Source organism: Mytilus edulis, chromosome 3, assembly GCF_963676685.1.
Source record: "Mytilus edulis chromosome 3, xbMytEdul2.2, whole genome shotgun sequence".
NCBI classification, from domain to species: domain Eukaryota; kingdom Metazoa; phylum Mollusca; class Bivalvia; order Mytilida; family Mytilidae; genus Mytilus; species Mytilus edulis.
In genome coordinates this window covers 39,736,178-39,754,217 of record NC_092346.1, presented here as the reverse complement: position 1 = coordinate 39,754,217, position 18,040 = coordinate 39,736,178, and the positions used below count along the sequence as shown (strand labels likewise).

Below are 18,040 nucleotides of genomic sequence, written 5' to 3'. Positions count from 1 at the left end.
CATTTTTTAAACTAGATACCCCAATGATGATTGTGGCCAAGTTTGATTAAATTTGGCTTAGTAGTTTCAGAGGAGAAGATTTTTGTAAAAGTTAACGACGACGGACGCAGGACGACGACGGACGACGACGGACGCAGGACGACGGACGCCGGACGCAAAGTGATGGGAAAAGCTCACTTGGCCCTTCGGGCCAGGTGAGCTAAAAAAGTATATTTAAGATTGTTGGTTTTCACTTTTTTAATTGTTTCAGAATTTGGTATCCCGCTGCATTTTTCAGCTTACTATACGGTATATTTTTCGTCATTATTGGAGGCCTCATAAAAAAGAAGATGTGGTATGATTGTCAATGAGACAACTCTGCACAAGAGAAGTAGTATGTTGTTCTTGGGTTTTTTTGTTGCCAATGATACCAAATCTCCTTATTTTTTTACAGCTTGTCCAGATTTAATTAAGGCGATTTAGAGCTTGAAATATGATGCGTATACAGAAAAAGAAAATGTGGTCTGATTTTCAGATAGACAATTCTTTACAAGAGACGAAATGAAATAGAAATTAACAACTATAGGTTATCGTACGGTCTTCGACAATGTGTCTTTTTACGTATAAGTTTTTGAATAACTGTCTCATATCTCTTTCGTGTAAACTAATACGATCGTAAAAACTATATCTGAACAACATTGCTTTCTAGACAAAATGTAATTTATTTAAATTTTAAGCATAAAACGTGAAAACCGACAAAACTTATGTTGTGAAGAATTTATCTGACGTAGGAAAATTTAGAGCTTGACAAAATGTATAGACTTTTGTTTATTGTTGAACACTGCATGTTAAGCTCTATATTTCCCTGGGTGGAGGTTTATTTGTGTTCTTAGGTTGCCGTCACATTGACGGATACGAAAATTTTATTCATGATCCTTGTAAAAAAAAATAGAAGTTAAACCCAAATACTTATTGAAATAGATTAACGTAATTTGCAGCAATCCCTAGTCATATTAAAAGGATATTATCTGCATTATCTAATAAATACATAACGAAAATTAAATTTTATAATTCAGTTTTAATACTAGACACATGTAAGAGTGCATCTTATTGCACTTGAGCGTATGAATACAATGTAATACTGAAAGGTGTATATGAATACATGTGCAAAAGCAAAGATGTAAAAACAATATATATATATATATCGAATAAAATGAGCAATAGCTTAAAGTATTTATAATACTGATAAATGAAATGTTTTCTTCTTTTGATTATTTTTTTGATGTCATTCGTTTTTCTCTTTCTCTTTCATTCTTCTCTATATCTGTAACACACTTTTGTCTGAAATAAAGAAGAAAGAAATATATTAACGTTAGAAAAAAGTTAAATCACAAAAATACTGAACTCCGAGGAAAATTCAAAACGGAAGATTGTATAGAAAATATTGATATAAACAATTTGAATCTATAACAGTAATATACCTTCGCTATATTAGACAGTATATGTAAAAGAAAATGGTGTAACCGTCATTTGTTACAATGTATCAAAAACTTAAAATCTAAAAAAAAAATAATACACAAATGTAGATAAGAGGGAGACGATCTTAAATAATACAGCAAGACAGGGCGATTCAACAAAATTAAAATAGAAATTTGGTACTGCTATTGGATCGGTTTTACTATCCAAAAGTTCAACCCACCACATCTAATAAAAACATTGAATGGTTGTTAATAGATTTACGTCCAGTGACAACAGTCTAATCTGAAGAAAATATAGATTTAACGTTATGTACTATATACAGGAAATGATTTTTTTTTCAAATAACTATAAACTTTCGCAAATAATTCATTTTCTCCTTTGAATGGGATCCATATACAAGTGGAATCATGTTGTCATTATACACGAAGAGTAATAACAAACAAAAAAACACGTACAATGATATTGGATGGCATTTAGTTACATCGAAGCCAAGCAGATAACGAAAAAATAAGCAGTTATGTGTACATGCAATAAAGACTGTTATCATGAATTTCAACTATGGTTAAAGTAAGCTTTACTTTTAGTTAAGTTTAAGCATATATACTTTTAACATTGTACTGCAATCACAGACAGGCAGACGATGAAGTAGAATGAAAGCTAACATGCAACGTATGAGTTAAGATTTTAATTTATTAGTTAAATTGTATTCGGTAATTTCAAATTTACTTGTGTTCATGTGACCTTGTTCTGTGAATAAAAAAGAGCTTTGAATAAACTTATGATATACATGTTCCCTGTTGAGCATTATCGTAATTCAAAGCTTCATTTACAAAATGTTAAACTTCTAAGTCCTCTAAATAAACTACGCCTGTAATAATTTCTGAACAATTATATGTCAAACACATTAAGGGAAGCAGCTATTTTATTCTAACTACTCTATATGGGAATACTAAAAACTCTTTATTTTCTAAAGAAAAATATGTGAGGTTTGTTGATTTATTTCAAGTCGTTTTCAAACAGTTTCGGTTTACCATATATATCAGTAAAGAGTCTTATGTTTAACACTTAAGCTTCTGTAGACTTAAGAGTGTAGTTTGTTTGACATGCTTGTCATGCTTTTTATAGCTTACTCGCTGAATGTGTTTTGCTCATTGTTAAAGGCCATATGATAAACTATTTACCTATAGATGTAAAGATCTACTTTATTTGGTGGAGAGTTGTCTCATTTGCAGCTATACCACATCTGCTAAATTTTTAATATCATTCATAAAAGGTTGTATTGTGACCTCTGAACAGTTTTCTTTGTTGTTTGTCAAGAACAAATATCATGGGTTTCCTTTCGTTCATATTCTTCATGTGAATGGATTGAGATACGTATGATTATCGGATGTAGATGAATTTTAAAACATGACTATACTTGGGAATTGCATAAAAACTACAAGGTTAGTTTCACTATAAGCTTAAAGACAATAGTTAATTATACATTAAAGCATATGGAAGCGTCTTACCATGATACTACTAAATCAGAAAACCTAAAATTTCAAAAGTAATACAATGTTATACACAATGTATTGATATGCATAAAAAACAAGTTAACCAATATTTATGTTTTACCTCAAGATCATCAAGTAACGATTTAATAATAACATAATAAATCACTAACTTTTTTAATTTGATAAGTGACCTTTTCTATATCAAATCTTATTAGCGAGAAATTAAAAAAAATGGTCGGGAATTAAAAGTTTTAGAGCTACAGGTGGGGTACATTAACTTCTGTTGCGGATCCAGGAATTTTCATAAGTGGGGGCCCACTGACTGACCTAAGAGGGGGCCCGCTCCCGTCACGCTTCAGTGATTCCCTATATAAGCAACCGATTTTTTTCCCAAAAAGGGGGGGCGGGCCCCCTCCCCCCCCCCCCCTAAATCCGCCTCTGAACTTGTTTCCGTGACGTGGTATAAAAAAGACAATTTTAAAATTATAGTATTACAACTTCAGTTTATGAGGTTCTAACATCATGATGACAATTTTCTAAACCTGCAACAATTCTCAGAGGATCTCCTTAAAGCTGCTTCAACGCAAAAAACATCAACACATTTGCGGAACTATACGAAGAGTGTCTTCAACAACAATTATAGAGCTGAATATCAATTTAATGTTGCAAGTGAGTGTAAAATGATTGTAAAATTTTCAATTTGAGTAGATTTTTACACTGTTAAAGTCACTGAAATAAATGTAAGGGATTTCTTCGTACGGTCGAACGCCGGTATTTTTATGTAATCAAACTAGTTTACTTTGAAAAGCTACTGATACAATTACGACTGCAATGGAAGGGGATTGCATGCAAATAGTGTGTGTTGTAATCTTTTTTTGTATATCAATAAAATATATATTTAACTAATAACGATTCATTTTCAGTTAAAAAAATGTCTGGCTATAAATCTATTATGAAGAAATTTAAACACAATTTATATTTCCGAATGAATGCATGTCTACAGATAATCTGTTTTAGTCTTAATGATAAATCGACCAGACTGTAAGAATTCCCCAAAAGAACACAGGACAAATCTATAAACTATTTAGTATACCTTGCAAATTAAATTATTGAACGGATGCCAGGTAAAACAAATTATGTCAATAAATGATTTATTAAATAATTGATCAATTATAGATCAACCGTGTACATGTGCTTAATCAATAAAACAAGGTTGATACATTGTGTCATGTTCACACAATTCAAATTTGGCAAATATTTAGTGTCTGTTATGAATCAACACCTTCTATGTTTAATCTTGTATTATCGTTTATTTTTCCTATATGTAACACATGTGCATAGTACAATTATAATCAGCAGCATAGCGATATAAGATTTTAAGACATTCGTAATATTTTTTATTACTGAGACTATGATATATATGCTAGTTTAGGACAATAATTTGGGGTGGTAATTTTTGTCATACATGATGTATATCATGGTTCCGTTTGGTGATAATGGTTTCAGAGATATTGCATATCAATTCACTGCAACTATATTTAAAATATTAAGACCGGGAAGTTAAAATATGCTCGCAACAAAAAGATCGGACCATTTATCAAAGAAATATTTTGCCATACATCAGTACTATATATTTTTTTAATCTTACTTTGTTCCCTGTAATGTTTTCTTTCTCTGTGTGTAGGTGCATTTATCTCAAATGTACAACGTGGCTGATATCCAGGCTTGTGTTCATCAAATGCCGTGCTTGTAAATTGATCCCCATGGTGTTTCCTTTCTGTTCGACACCAGCTCTGTTCCTTTTTCATTTCTACGGCACACCATGATTCCCTAGCCTCTCCAATCGCCCGAGCATCAGTTGGAGATAGTTTCGACATTTTGCAACTAACACATGTAACCTAACAACGATCAATGACGCTATAACGTTCCGCTGTTGCCAAGTAATAAACAAATGCGGAAACTAAAAGTAATTGATGATTTAACTCAACTGTATTTTAGAATAAGTATTAATTACTCATAAAAAGACAACTAATTACATATAACTATTATTGTTCATTTAACTGTAATTAAATTTAAATGGAACTATATACAATGCGAATTAATTTCTTGTTTCGTTTAAAGTAAAGTCCGGATCGAAGCTTTTTTCCGGCTTTATAATGTTATTTTTAAATTTTAAATGTCCGGTAATTTAGGTATTGTTTACTTATAAATATCAATAGATTTCATTTAAATTGAATTGATTGAATTTAAATGGAACTATACACCATTCGAATTAATTTCTGGTTTCGTTTAAAATCAACTCCAGATTGAAGTTTTATTTTCCGACTTTAGTTAACCGTTTTATTACATATGTGATCATATGTCCGGTAATTTTTGTTTAAAGATTTGTTTACACAATTTCCATTGTGTAGTATTTTATGTTGGCCATATCCAATTTTTAAAAAGAAAAAAATATAGGACTTTAGATTTATTCAGATTTTCATATGAACCAAATTTTTAAGTTATAAATGATCACAAAACTTATTTTTTCGGCTTTTGTGTTCATCCAGAACGTTCTATATTGATAAGCGAAAAAAGTTACAATACAATAAATAATAATAATCCCAGATTATCTTTAAATCACGCTCGTAACAATTTTTGTACACGAGACTTTAAGGGAATGGCTAATCACCATCACCACTTTTCTCCTTGTTCCATGGCGGATGAAACTTTGAACTGCCTTGGAATTTATGAAATACAATGCATGAGATTAAACACGGTATTACTTTAAAGAAGGGTGTTTGAATTACATAAGATACAACGTCCAAGGAGTACAGTTGGAAAAACTAAATAATTCTGTATGTTTGTGGCTGTCCCAAGTCAGGAGTCTGCAATTCAGTGGTACAGTTTGTTACTGTGTTACATATTTGTTTTCGTTCATTTTTTGTACTTTAATTAAGCCGTTATTTTTCTCATTTGAATTGTTTTACATTTGTGAATTCTGGGCCTTTTATAGCTGACTATGCGGTATGGGCTTTGTTCATTGTTGAAGGCTGTATGTCGCGATCTATAGCTGTTGATATCTGTGTCATTTGGTCTCTTGTGGAGAGTTGTCTCATTGACAATCACACCACATCTTGATTTTTTTTATATATAAACGACTTTACTAATGGGTTTCGTGTCTAATATTTGAGAACTATACTACACCAATGAGGCAAACAGACAAAATGTCCTAAGAACTTCAACCAAAGTTTATATAACTACCAGGTAACGACATGTATTTATGATAATTATATAAACTGATCACAAAAACAATTTTCTACCGTAATGTATTCCCACTTTCATGTTCTGAAGTCTTTACAAAGAACTAATGGCTAAACACTCTGAACATCAAGTGAACCCTTTTTTTTAGTTTCATAAAGGTTCCATTATCCGTGTTGCTTATAAAGGAAATAATCAATTAGTTTGATGTCTTCTTTTGCAGAATTAATCCTTAAGTCTAAACTTTGAACCAAATAGTCATTGTTAAGAATTTAATTCCATTTCACACAAAACGGAGAACTCGACATTTTTTCTCTTAAAAATTACAGATGAAAGACTGTAAGTCTATGGCACTGATGACAATATAAATTTATCACTTACGGCTTATATCATTTAGGAAAGCTATTATATGATGTTAGAACACGCACATAAAAATGCAAACCATATTCCTGATGAACAATGACACTTTTTTTTTACATTTTGTTAGGTCGAACACACCGAAGAATGAAATCCTCTGATAATACTGTAACATCGTGAATAACTCTAAAATTGTCTCTGTTATTCTTAATGTCTGTAGCAATTTCTAAGCAACTTTGCACGACTGGCACATCCTAAAATGAAAAATAGAAACAGTTCAAGTTATAATAAATTAATATCCAACATATATGATGTTAAGCACTTATACGTGACAGTCGTTCATTTTAGTTTGGAAAGTAATAACGTATTTTTTTTTAAACATAGAGATATAAACAATATGAAACGTAAGCAGATGAAAATTAACTTATAAATTGAGTATAGTTTTGCTTTTGCTGATTTCAAAAGCAACGAGGTGTAGACACACGAAAAACTTAAGATTGAAAGCAGAACCAGTTTTTCTTGTTGTTCAGAATTCTTTTAAATAATTTTAGAGTATTTAAAGTTGCCATAGAGATAAACATAATGCATAGATGACCTTTTACCTGAAGTTCCAGACATTCTATGGCACTGGTATGGTTTTCTTTTATGGCGACAAGAAGTTCTAAAGCTCCACGGGTGGTTATCGAATTGTAGTTGACCTGGAAATAAAACATGATTTCAAATCAAAATTATTCGAGAAGCAACTCAACTGAATACTTTAAATGAAAATAAAACTTCATAATGTGTATATTGCTTGCATTTACGGAAGCGTAATAGCGCCACACATTTTTTTTTTATATATTTCTTTCTATGATGTTTGCGTTATAACGCAAATATTTGCGATATAACACAAATATCTTGGTTTTAATTGTTCATTAAGTTTTGTATATATGTCCGTCTGTCATTCTTTTCGGTTGTGATTTAGTATTAGATAAAAAGAGAAATATACATACAAGGCCAAATCATTATGATAAATATGCATAGGAATAATGGAATACTTGAAGTGCAATTATACATAAACTAAGACTGATTTGTGTATCAAAAAAGTATATAATTTAACAACAAATAGATATAGTATAGTATATAGGCATATTTAAATTGAAAGATCAAAAATAATGTCATACAATTGCGAAACTTCGTCAATACAAAATGATCTTTCTGCTTTAAAACCTCAGAATATGATAAAGATTCTTTGATAGAAAGTCATTGAATTTTCAGTTCAAATATAGTGAAGTATTTTTAAGATGCTTGGGTAGTCATTTGAATGGAGAGAACATAATTGTATTAATAAAACATCTTCATTCTATACATTTATTGCCAAAGGGAATCTAACCAACTTTACACAGTTCTAAAACGATAGCTTTTTATATTCGGTTATAACTATATGAGGGGGAGGGCCGGGGTAAGGGAGACAGGGAGAAAGGGGGTAGGAGAAAGGAGAAAGGAGAGGAAGGCTGGGAGAAATGAGAAAAGTTGGAGAAAGGAGAAAAAATAAAATATCTCTCCTTTTAAAAAATGATCTAATATTTCAAGAAAAAAATATCTCAAAAGGAGATGTTTTATTCTAATGGGAGAAAGGAGAACGGGGGTAGGAGAAAAGAGAAGAGGGGTGGGAGAAGGGGGAAGGGTAACCCTCTGTCCTCCCCTCCTATATTCGTAGGGTTGATTTTTTTTCTTCGGTATAACCTCAATATACTCAGTTTTCTTTGTAATATATATACTAGTAGTAACATGGATATTGTTTTTGAGGGCCTTTATAGTTTGCTGTTCGGTGTGAGCCAATGCTCCCTTCGTGTTGAAGACCGTACTTTGGCCTAAGACGATTTACTTTTACAAATAGTGACTTAGATGGAGAGTTTTCCTCTTGGCACTCATACCACATCTTCTTATATTATTAAAGGATTGCGTTAAACCCAAAGGTTAGTGTTATTTCGCAAAGGGTTTACGTTCAACGCAAAGGTCTGCGTTATAACGCAAAGTTAGGAAGAATAAAATGTGTGGCGCTAACACGCTTCCGTATGCATTCGTCGTCCGACTGTTTTTCGTATTTTTTTGTATTTAACTTCATTAGGAATATTTGAAAGCAGGGGATGTGTAAATACATAGATACTTTAGGAGCTTTATGAGGGGGAGGACAGGGGTAAGGGAGACAGGGAGAAAGGGGGTAGGAGAAAGGAGAAAGGGGTGGGAGAAAGGAGAAAGGGGGTAGGAGAAAGGAGAAGAAGGCAGGGAGAAAGGAGAAAAAATAAAATATCTCCTTTTAAAAAAAATTCTAATATTTCAAGAAAAAATATCTCAAAGGAGATGTTTTATTCTAATGGGAGAAAGGAGAACGGGGTAGGAGAAAGGAGAAGAGGGGTGGGAGAAGGGAGAAGGGTACCCCCTGTCCTCCCCCTCCTTTATGACTAAAAGGAACACAAACAGAATATTAAAATTCTGCTGAGGTCAACTTGACCTCAGGAAATTGGAACCTTAGTTTCTAGATAATTACTTAATTCAGCAACGGGAAATTTTGAGAAACAATGTTATAACTTATGTAAGTACCAAAAGCACTAGCTACTGAGCAACATGAAACCACCTAGATCTAACATTAAGGTATCATGACTGGTATGCATAAAACCACATTAGTTAAGATATCCAACCGTAGTATTCATTTATTCCAGGACATGAAGAAAAATCCATCCGTTCAGATCAATCTTAACTTAAGTAGTTTTATGCATATATCCCCAGAGCTTTTTTGAATACATATAATACATTTATGATTGACCACAGAACAAAAATACGAAAGATATGTCTTTCTTTTACAGGCAAAATATTAAATTCATTTGCAATAATTAAGTTTATAGTGATATCAAAATGAAGAACTGCAATTCATAAAACTGGTCAAAATGGTGTATTGGTCTTTGGTTGCTTAAAACGTCCAGTGACAAATAGTTCACCAATGTTCAGGTCTAGACTGACACATTAATCAAATTCATTTAAGTATAAAAGAAGAGTTGGTTTCTTTGCCCATAGAGTATATTTGAAAATAGAAATAGACAGAGTTGCCTGCTATACAAAAGTAAATGCAAGTTAATGATATCCGCCATTCTGTTCTTAAATTCTAGGTATAAAATAGAACTTACCTTTAAGCAGGTCAATGTATTATTAAGAACTAAAGCTTTGGCAAGATTGTGACATCCTTCATATCCTATTCTATTACTGGACAAATCTAAGGTATCAAGGCAAGAATTTGACGCTAATGCTCTTCCAACAGCTTCACAACCCAAGTCTGCAAAACCATTCCAGGACACATTCAGTTGTTTTAATGATTCGTTATTCTAAAAGGGAAAAAAAATGTAGAAATTTCCTGCTTTTACATTTTGTCAATCAAAAATTTTATTCTTTCTTTCCTATTAAAGAAAAGAGGAGTAGGAGACAAAACATCCCAATTTCTTTACTCTATAAATTTTACAAAATGTCTGACCTGCAAACTGTTCCCAATAGCAACAGCGCCACATAGTCTCAACTGGTTCCAGCTTAAATCTAAATCTTGTAAATAGTCATTGTTCTCTAAAAAATAAAATGAATTGTATTGATAACCAATTAAAAATAATTGAAAATAATTGAAAATGTACATACCAAGGTTAAAATGTACATATAGTATTGGATATTTTATATGTTTGCTTCTTTTTCACATCTCTGTTTTAAATATATGAACAAACTTTTAAAAGCAGTTTAAAAGGGCACAACTCGTCAGATAAATACAAAGAAAAAAAACTAGTAACAAAAACATGGACCGGAGTTGGAGGGATATTTATTAATCGCTACACCAAAAAAAAAAACCCCACTGAGTACTAGTCTCGGAGTACTCGCATTAACTGACAGCTAGTTTAAAGCCAATAACAAGTAATAAAAAAATCATGTATCTAAGACTAAAAGTTCATCCAACATTGACATTTTTTATTATTGCTGTCCAAGTAACATACCTAATGCCTCCGCAAGCAGCGATCCTCCTTGTTCCTGGATATTGTTGTCACTTAAAATTAACTGACGTAGGTTTGTATTTTGCTGTAAAAAAAAAAGTAATAATCATTTATAAACTCAGCATTGCCTAGTCTAGTATTCTGCCACTAGAATAAAACCACGGAGATAGAAGAAAAATAGGCGTGGTCGAGTGTACATCTGGGTCAAAACTAAATGACAAATGACAAAGGCAAAGTCTTGTCACGACAAATTACATTTGTTGTCAAATGAAATATTCTTTTCAATGTAACTTTGCAGTCTAGAATTGATTTTTTAGTTTTTTTTTATGTTGTTATATAGTTTGCAGTCGCGTTGTCGTAAATGATACATCTTTTTCTGTTTAGTTTAAAAGTACTACTAGTAATTCTTTTTAAGGTATTAGCGATCTTCTGTCCTAAAGTGCCAAAATTTAGAAAAAAAAGTTTAATGTTTAAGTCAATGTATCATGATAGCATCTTAACAACAAGACAAACTATCAAAAAATGGAAGAACAACGAAGACAGCAATAATGCAATGGTCATCCGTCAACCTTCGATTCTTACTCCTCTTTACAAAAAAAATCACAGAAAATCAGGTATATTGGGATTCTATTTAAATACCTACTTTACGAGTGACGATTGAAATTAAATTGCACTTCAGAATATATTTATACTTCTTTTCACAGATATTGCGTGATACATTAAAAGTAATTTAATGTGTAAATAATGTTTAGAATTACAAACACACTCTCTAGCAGTATTATATAACAGTTATACCGATTTCATTCAATATTAAATATCAATAAGTTACATAACCAATAACACAAATACCTTTAAAGCTTCTGAAAAGCATCGGGCTTCGTCGTTCCCAAAACTGTTACCTAAATCACAAAACAATAAATAGGATATGAAGGAAAAAAATAACAGTTATTTTGTATTTTTTAAATCTCAAATTTTCCTGAACATGGTGTGTTTCTTTAAAATCCATAAAACATGAGAAGTATGCGTAGGTAAAATTTTCACATTTCAGAGTTTAAAAAAAAGTGTGTCTATGAACTGTTGATGAGAAGATGAAAACTAATGTCTTTAAAACAAGTATATAATTTAAATTAAACTGCAAGAGGCATATTTCTGATAATAAAATGGAAGTGCAAAATAAGATTTACCTGCAGCATTAAGAGATTTCAGATGTGATTTAGAACTGAGCAGCTGTTCCAGAAGTATGGCACCTTTAGAACCAAGGTCATTATAGGAAACATCCTGAGGAAAAAAATAAAACATGCTTTTTAAAGTTGTAATTTTACACTACTGTCGCCGGTATGGGTGAAGGTCGCCTGTTAATTGTTTAAACCTGCTGCATATTTATGCATTTGTCCTAAGTCAGGAGCCTGTTGTTCAGTGGTTGTCGTTAGTTGGTGTGGTTCATAGGTGTTTCTCGTTTCTGGTTTTTATATAGATTAGACCGTTAGTTTTCCTGTTAGAATTGTTTTACACTAATCATTGTTTGGGCTCTTTAAGGCTTGCTGTTCGGTTTGAGCCAATGCTCCGTGTTGAAGGCCGTACTTTTATTTGTTAACTTTTTATACATTGTGACTTGGATAGAGACTTGTCTTATTGGCACTCATACTACATCTGCTTTTGTATATGTGATTGGTGTAAATAATTGCAGGCAAATAAAAGAATATTCAAAGATCAGTAATCTGCGTGTTTTCAATTGTGATCTGCTTTAAATTTAAAATATCGTCAAAAAGCTGACATATTTTCTAATGCTTGAGAAAATTAAGCATGTAATTGACTCAAAAAAGTTGACTAAAACGGCTTTATTGTTTCTCCCTTTTAATCGTGGACCTTCATTTATTCATACATACAGTTTTGGTTTTCTGAAAGTTTGAATCAGAACGTTCTTTTAACTCGTATGTAACAACTTACAAGGTCAGTTATCGACACATTTTCCTCCAGCATTCTACTAAAATGTTTAAAGCCTTCTCCTCCAAGATTGTTCCAAGAAATATCTAATATAGTTATGGTATTGTTCATCTGAAAAATATACAATTGTTTTATGTAGACTTCGAATGTAGTATTGAAGATGATTTGGATTGTATACGCATAGTTAAGACATGCCCTTTGTAAAGGTTAAATCTACTGTCAATCTATCTGATTTTGAAAGTAAGAAATGCAGACCTAGAAGCCATCAGTTCAATGTATTTTGCTAATGATAAATTATAATACTTTTGTTTACCTGTCCGTTTTTATTCAATGGAATTTTAAAAATCCTCCTTTGGAAGCGTCCACATAAATTAAAATCAACTACTGTGGATTCAATATTATTCGTGGGTTTTTTGGTTACAGGCGAACCTCGAATTTAAATGTTCAACGAAAAAAAAAATCTACAAAGTTGTATCCAGACATTGGCAGCACCACGTAATCAAATATTCACGAAAATGCAAGGTTTCTGAAATCCACGAAAATTGGTACCATCGAAAATAAAAGAATCCATAGTATTATGAAATTTCTAAGAAAATATTAAACATACCGTGAGAGAATATGCTAACGGTTGGATGTCAGGGCGTGTCAGTCTGCCGTTATTGATAGCCAATTTGTCTGTTAGTAAATGTTTCAAAACACTATCGCGTGGTGTGACTCCAAACTTCTTACAGGAGTTATTGTACACAAGCACACTTGTTTCTGTACCGTCTTGAGTAGTTTCTGGTGAAAATAAAGAGAAAAATGGTAACATGCAAATTAGTATAGAGTAAAAATATAATAATCGTTCGGTAGGCCGATTACTCGAATATAATTTTTGTACTTGTTTGCCTTTTATAAATCTTGAGATATTTCTCATTACATTTCCCCTCACTTAAGCTCCCTTTAAAATGTCTATCGTGTTTTTGGAAGTACTAGCATAGTCTGTACTTCATTATTTATTATCAAATAAGAAAAAATGTAGGAAGAGCGTGAACTCATCACGAGTAACCAATACAAACATGGTATTTATTTTCTTCTCTAACTCAAAGAAATGAAGGGAGAGAGAAACGAACGAACAAACAAACGAAATATCGAATTATCGTTTTATTGAACGCGATGGATGGGTGTGAATAAATAAGTGATTGAATGAATAAAAAAATAAACCTTGTAGTTCATCTTCGCTTTCTGATAAAGAAGCGTCCACGTTAAAGTCTAGCCATAAGTCTGAGTTAGCTTTTGAAGCTTTCCGGCTTAACCGTTGGTCATTAGAGTATTTGTGATGGCGTCTGGTTGACTTCGGACTCTGTTGCCGTCGTTTTGTTCTTGCTCTTCCAATATGTTGTCTTTGGTGCGAGCCTATCTTATGGTGAATTGGCATACGTTCTCTATAAGTAAAAGTTTTATGGAAACATGTTTAGGCGATGACCATTTGATAAAAACTGAGGTTATAAGTGGTAGGATTTTTTTTTTTAATATATATTGCAACTGGCAAAAATAAATAATCACTCCAATGAATATTGACACCCACAAAATGATTGAAATAGTTGAAATAAATATCCATTAAATGTAGTTTCAAATATATAATCGTTTTTCAAACTAATTAAAAATAAATGTGTGTTGCAAAAAATTGTCTTCCCCTCCCCCTTTTATTTATTTTATTTCTCACTTCGTATGTAACATTTTTTTTTTTTTTTTTTTATTAACTTTTACAACCATTATTTTAAATTTTGTTTTGCTAGATTGTTGTCTGATTGTCATCCATATCTTCTTATGTGCCTTTTAATGGTCAAATCATTGTAAGTATTTGACACAAAACAGTTCTTGTTAGTGAATAATTACAAATATTTCAGTAACTTTGTACGGTAAATCATAAACTAAAAGATAAAATACTTTAAATACACAAAAGTGATATACTAAAGTAGATAGTCTTCTTATAAAGAAATAAATCAATATCATAATTATTTATATACTTTAGAAATATTAAAATAACAAAATACGTACAGATTTGGTATAAATTCAGGTTTTCTTAATATATTCCAGTCCTCATCAGCCATTTTGTTTATATTTGTAGATTTAGACTAAGATAGTTTAGATGTTGCATTGGTAGAACAATTTTAACATTTTTGTGTTATATTTATCCTATTTAAGAACGTCAATAGCGGGACTATGGCTATTGTAGAAGATTTTAGGAAGGTTTAAATTCAAATTATTTTGTCACATTGATATAAAGACATTTAAAATTTACCGGAGTAGAAAATTGTCATTCTCATAAAAAGAAAATTTGAAGGTTAAATTATTATTTTGATTGAAGGCATACAATTAAATCATATATGATATGATATTTTGATATAGTGAGACAATTTTTAATCATGAAATCATGAAAGAGAATCCATGAAATCGATAACATTACGTGTATGTTTCTGCAAGTTTATGCGCATTAATCTATAAATCCATTTTAATGTCTTTCTTTAATGTACAAATAAGTGCATTCTATCGTTAATGAGTTAATTCAAAGTAAAATGTTTGCTTCTTTATCGAAAATAGATACGGAAATTAATACATCCTTAAACTCTGCGTGTGTTTTTTTCAGTCGAATATAATCCTTAAATAGTGTAATAAACATTCTAAATCTTGATTTGATAATTAAAATGCAATTTCTCGTATATAACCTAAATTGTATACCCTATATTGGAGAATCAACATTTCAAATATCTATGGGAGATAAAAAGATAAAGAAATTGACATCAAATAAGTACTTGAATTAACTTTATTTACATATCATGAAATTCTTTTATGCCAATCATTGAATATCATTGCAGGAGTTTATTATTGCGATTGTTGGTTAAGAGATCAAGATGTGATATTGATATCGAAAAAATAGGAAAAAATACCATAAACAAGTTCTAGTATGCTGTCCATTGGAATGCGAGTTTTTATTATATCGACATTCATCCTACAAACTGCATAATTTGTTCACATAACCTTGTGTTGCATTGATTTTGGTTCATTGCTCTTCCATAGTGACGAATGTCCTATATGTAGACATATATTTTGCTCATGTGAATTTCAAATGAATCTCAATTGAACTTCAACGAGCGAATAAGTGGAACTCGTATGTAAATTTTCGCTTGAATGTCACCGTTAATTGAGATTATCGCTATTTTTACAAAATTTTCATTTGGTGGCTTAAGCCTCGGTCACACCTTACCGGATAGCTCGAACGGACGCCTAACGGATAACTTTTTTTTCAATCCGTTCATGTCCGTTAGACGTCCGTTCTTATCCGTTAGACGGCCGTCCATATCCGTTGCATGTCCGTTAAGCGTACGTTTTATCCGTCGACGTCCTTTCTGTCCGGAGGGAAATTTTGAGCATGTTCAAAACTTTGAACGGACGTCCAACGGATAAAATGTCCGTTGAACGTCCGTTAGGCGTCCGTTAGGCGTCCGTTTTGTACGGTACTCGTCCGTTTCGTTTCCTTTTTGTATCCGTTACGTGTCCGTTATACATGCGTTGGAGGTCTGGAAGATAAATTCACTAAAGCCTCGGTCACACCTTACCGGATAGCTCGAACGGACGTCTAACGGATAACTTTTTTGCAATCCGTTCATGTCCGTTAGACGTCCGTTCTTATCCGTTAGACGTCCGTCCATATCCGTTGCATGTCCGTTAAGCGTACGTTTTATCCGTCGACGTCCGTTCTGTCCGGTGGAAGATTTTGAGCATGTTCAAAACTTTAAACGGACGTCCAACGGATAAAATGTCCGTTAGGCGTCCGTTTTGTATGGTACTCGTCCGTTTCGTTTCCTTTTTGTATCCGTTACGTGTCCGTTATACATCCGTTGGAGGTCTGGAAGATAAATTCACTAACGGACTTCTACCGGACGTTTAACGGATAAAACGGATGTTGAACGGATGAGAAACGGACTTCTACCGGATGTATAACGGATAAAACGGATGATGAACGGATCTGAAACGGATAAATGCCAATTGAAAATTTCGATTTAGAAATGCCAATTATTGGTATGTCAGATTCTTAAGGTTCATGAATTCTTATTATTCATAATCGATCTTAGAGTATAGGCACGTCTTCACAATCAAGCAGTTTTATTCAGGCCAGACACTGCCCTTTGGCGGAATTTTGAAGAACAAACCAAAACCAGTTACACAGAAACATTTTGAATATTTATGCGATTTACATGTATTATTATAGTCGCCTTTGATTTTTCCGTATATCTTGTTCATCCGTTTTATCCGGTACGCTTCCGTTAGGTGTCCGTTTTATGCGTTACTCGTCCGTTGAATGTACGTTCGACATCCGTATTGTCCGGTACGTGTCCGTTTCTCGTACGTTGCATATGTTGTGTGTCCGTTATGCATCCGTTACACGTCCGTTTTATTCGGTCAGTACATCAACGGACTCCCAACGGATAACAATTTTGTCAACGGACAACTTTTATTTTCATCCGTTAGGCGTCCGTTCGTGCTATCCGGTAAGGTGTGACCGAGGCTTTACTGACTGATAATTTCCTTTCTCTGCATATTTGAGTGATATGAAAAAATATATATAACCCACGTGCACCCTTAAATTCTAGCGATAATTACAGATAATTGTTGATCATCTTTGATGAACAGATTATCATTGGTCATCTCAGCTCAATTGCTTTTCTTACTTTCGGCCTTACCGGCTCAAGCGAGAAAACCTATCTCGTTGAGATGATCAACGATAATCTATAATTAAGGGCGCACGTGTCGTTGTCAAGGAAATTAACAACGTCTTCATAGGTAAAATCGCTAGAGATCAACAGATTAGCATTGGTCATCCCAAATCGATTGCTTTTCTCACTTTCGCCGTTCCAGCTAAAAAAATGACCAACGACAAATCATGCGATTTCAAATGATACAAACAAAATTGGTATTTTTTTCATAATTTATTTGGAATTTTGATGTTATTTGAAAAACTTTTTTTGTTGAAAATTCACGTTTAAAATCAGTTTACGTGACTTTCAACTGAACCCTTATTTGGGTGAGATTTATGTGATACACATTAATCTCAATGCACGTGAGTAAATTTTTTCCTGTGCATATGAAGGAAGTTAAGAGAAAGGGGACATGTATATGTGCTTGTCAATAATACTGCGACTGTCTCTTTAAAATATTGCGTTCTCGTCCCTTTGTCAGTTTAATGTAGATATTTCGATTTCTGATTGACAATTTCACGGTCTGTCCTAGATATTCACTTATATAGTGTTACTTAACCGCTGTGTAATGTGTAATGTGTTGTAATTGTTGTTCGTCATTATTTTTACCATTGTAATGCCGTCTGCTTTGATTAGACTTTTGATTTTTGATCCCTCCCTTGACATATTCTCTCTTTCTGGCAGCAATCGAACAACACATACAAAACTATGAAGACATGGAAATGTTTGCTTTCATGTCACAATCAAGTTGTATTAGCTAATAAGCATAAACATTACTAGTAGGCTGTTTGTACTTTAACAGAAT

The 18,040-nt window shown here is 32.5% G+C and overlaps 2 protein-coding genes across 3 annotated transcripts; both read right to left on the bottom strand.

Moving 5' to 3' along the window:
* Window positions 1-1,037: 1,037 nt before the first annotated feature.
* Window positions 1,038-4,884, bottom strand: LOC139516477 (protein SPATA45 homolog). Of its 2 annotated transcripts, XM_071306618.1 has the most exons (3): window positions 4,600-4,884; window positions 2,967-2,990; window positions 1,038-1,320 (listed from the first exon to the last, which is right to left on the bottom strand). In XM_071306618.1, exons 1-2 carry the CDS (start codon window positions 4,826-4,828, stop codon window positions 2,977-2,979), a joined length of 243 nt encoding a protein of 80 aa, XP_071162719.1. In that variant the 5' UTR covers window positions 4,829-4,884; the 3' UTR covers window positions 1,038-1,320; window positions 2,967-2,976. The 2 variants fall into 2 exon arrangements, with proteins under 2 accessions (XP_071162719.1, XP_071162718.1); XM_071306617.1 differs by lacking the exon at window positions 2,967-2,990 and having other exon boundaries at window positions 4,600-4,882.
* A 1,441-nt stretch (window positions 4,885-6,325) lies between these two features.
* On the bottom strand, window positions 6,326-14,732 carry LOC139516476 (leucine-rich repeat-containing protein 74B-like). The gene is made up of 11 exons (XM_071306616.1): window positions 14,537-14,732; window positions 13,700-13,920; window positions 13,104-13,276; window positions 12,500-12,607; window positions 11,737-11,830; window positions 11,402-11,451; window positions 10,556-10,637; window positions 10,054-10,139; window positions 9,713-9,907; window positions 7,151-7,246; window positions 6,326-6,802 (listed from the first exon to the last, which is right to left on the bottom strand). The coding sequence occupies exons 1-11, from the start codon at window positions 14,587-14,589 to the stop codon at window positions 6,665-6,667; spliced, it is 1,296 nt and encodes a 431-aa protein (XP_071162717.1). The 5' UTR covers window positions 14,590-14,732; the 3' UTR covers window positions 6,326-6,664.
* Between the last annotated feature and the right edge of the window lie 3,308 nt (window positions 14,733-18,040).